Source organism: Olea europaea, unplaced genomic scaffold (genome assembly GCF_002742605.1).
Source record: "Olea europaea var. sylvestris unplaced genomic scaffold, O_europaea_v1 scaffold17991, whole genome shotgun sequence".
Classification (NCBI taxonomy): domain Eukaryota; kingdom Viridiplantae; phylum Streptophyta; class Magnoliopsida; order Lamiales; family Oleaceae; genus Olea; species Olea europaea.
In genome coordinates, this window is record NW_019235732.1 from 1 (window position 1) to 2,195 (window position 2,195).

The 2,195-nt window shown below is 36.8% G+C and overlaps 1 protein-coding gene and 1 pseudogene across 1 annotated transcript; both read right to left on the reverse strand.

Moving 5' to 3' along the window:
• Positions 1 to 25: 25 nt before the first annotated feature.
• On the reverse strand, positions 26 to 1,937 carry LOC111378269 (annotated as a pseudogene).
• LOC111378271 (protein TRIGALACTOSYLDIACYLGLYCEROL 2, chloroplastic-like) lies at positions 462 to 1,257 on the reverse strand. The gene is made up of 3 exons (XM_023001448.1): positions 994 to 1,257; positions 731 to 906; positions 462 to 588 (listed from the first exon to the last, which is right to left on the reverse strand). Exons 1-3 carry the CDS (start codon positions 1,255 to 1,257, stop codon positions 462 to 464), a joined length of 567 nt encoding a protein of 188 aa, XP_022857216.1.
• Positions 1,938 to 2,195: the final 258 nt, after the last annotated feature.

The following is a 2,195-nucleotide window of genomic DNA, read 5'->3' on the forward strand; positions in this document are numbered from 1 at the left end:
ATTATAAAGTTGTATCATCTGAAATGATAGATAGTTTAATATGTGTCAATCTAAAATTATTCTAATTTACATTTTTACTTTAATATCATGTCATTTCCTACACAAAAATGTAAACATAAATTATTTATCGAACAATTTTTTATTTTGTAGGGCCAAGTGGGTTGGGCTGGCATGGCCTAGCATTTGCCAAGCAGGTGGACGGTGCTGAGCCATGGAAACTCATCATGCTAAACTTGGCTTGGCGAACAGCGAAAACATGGGTAGTGCGGGAGCAGCCCGCTTATACCCCTACTCTAACACTGAGCTAATCACACAAAAGAAAATGACTATATTGGGAGGAACAAAGAATGGAGAATTCTAGTATCACTTGAGGGTTATAGCAAGCTTCATTTTAACATTATTGTTTCTCTTAGTTGAGTTCCCTATACAACTAGAAGTGAGTGAGGTCTAAACCCTAAAAATCAATGACATATGGCATCCAGATAGAGACATATAAAATCAAGATCATAAGCAGTTGGAGGACAAAAACATGGATCCAACAATTTAACTGAAACCCCTATGCCCAAGAATGTAACTTTATCATAAATGCTGCTTCAATTAATATTAAATCGATTATCATGAATCAAAAGTCTGGAATGTTGATACAAACAGATATTACAAGTATATGCTATATATTTTTAAGAGAGTAAATCAATATGCTTTCCAAGTTCTCTTTTTGTTCGTTTGAAACAATTTTTTCATCATCAAGTTTTCCATAGCAATTATCATGTTATTTACGCATGTTCCATTTCCTGCCAATTGCCATACAGATTTCCTTAGGAATTTGTGAATCTTTCCAAGTAAAGTACAGTATAAAGATGTTGGGATTTGACAATGGTTAACTATGAAAACAAAATTAAATTTATACTTGTAATATTCAGTCAGAACTAATAAAAACAGATCAATGAGAAATTGCAATAACCAAACAGAAAATATAAAATATGCACATCATACCTTTATAAGCAAAGGCCGTGCTTCTTCTACAACAGAGGAAACTCTTTCAGCCAATGAATAGGTTTTTGCAACGCCAATTTCTTCCACTTCACGCCCAATGCGAGTAAATATTCCAACTAATTCATCTAAACTAACCCATTGGTATCCCTTTATCTTCTGTTTATCACACACAATCAAACCTTCTTTAACGCAGTCTGCATCAAGAGGGCTCACTGAAGGTGTCAGAATAGGATTACGCGGTGTAATATCAATCGTAGTTTCCATGAGAAGACCTGACTGGTTCACCTCAATCAACGAATTTCAAGGTATTATAATTTTATCATCTTCAACCTACAAATGCCAACACCAAGGGCCGTAAAACCACATTGTCATGAAAAAAAGAAATCATGAGATTCAATTTTGCCTCATCTCAACTACTGCCTCAATACTCTTCAGGGAAGGATTGACACGTATGACGTTGCCGACAGTTACACCTCTTATCCTAACAGGTGTACCGGTGCACATACCACTAGCCTGATCAAATTCAAACACGGCTAAATACTTCCGGAACTTTGATCGCAACTGAAACCCTTTCAACCATGCTAAGCTAAGGGTCAAGAGGACTGTCCCTGAAAGAAGAAACAACCCAACACCACCGTCCCAAATGCTCCTCCTACCGAACCCAAAATACCCCAAAGGCCTCAAAGTTTGCCTCCAAATGATTCGAGGAACATCAAAAACTACTGACAGTGGACTCTTTGTTTCGAAAGAAGATGTGGGTTGCTGTTGAGTATGATCTCTATGACTGTATCAGCAGATGACGTGGCTTTTACACAGAAGACGTTCCTTTTATGTCCTAATGGAGTTTTCAGGCATGGTGAAAATTTCAAAGAACACAGTTTCTTAGTGGGTATGATCAAATATGAAGGAAATGCAGCAGCAGTGGAGGAAATATGAATCGGTGGTTATCCAAACATTTTCCTTGTACAGCAATATTGGAAAGTTGTAGATATGCATGCGTACACCACAAATGTCAGCCGGAATCGGATTTCCAATTTCCCAGCAGTTGTTGGAAGAAAGATGAATAGTGAATAATGCGCACGGAACCTAGAAGTGAAGAACATGTGCAATCAAAATCAATTTCTCAGAAGCTAGCATTAACATATACATTGTTGAAACAATAAGAATCAAAGAAGTAGAAGAAGAAATTATCAATTTTACTT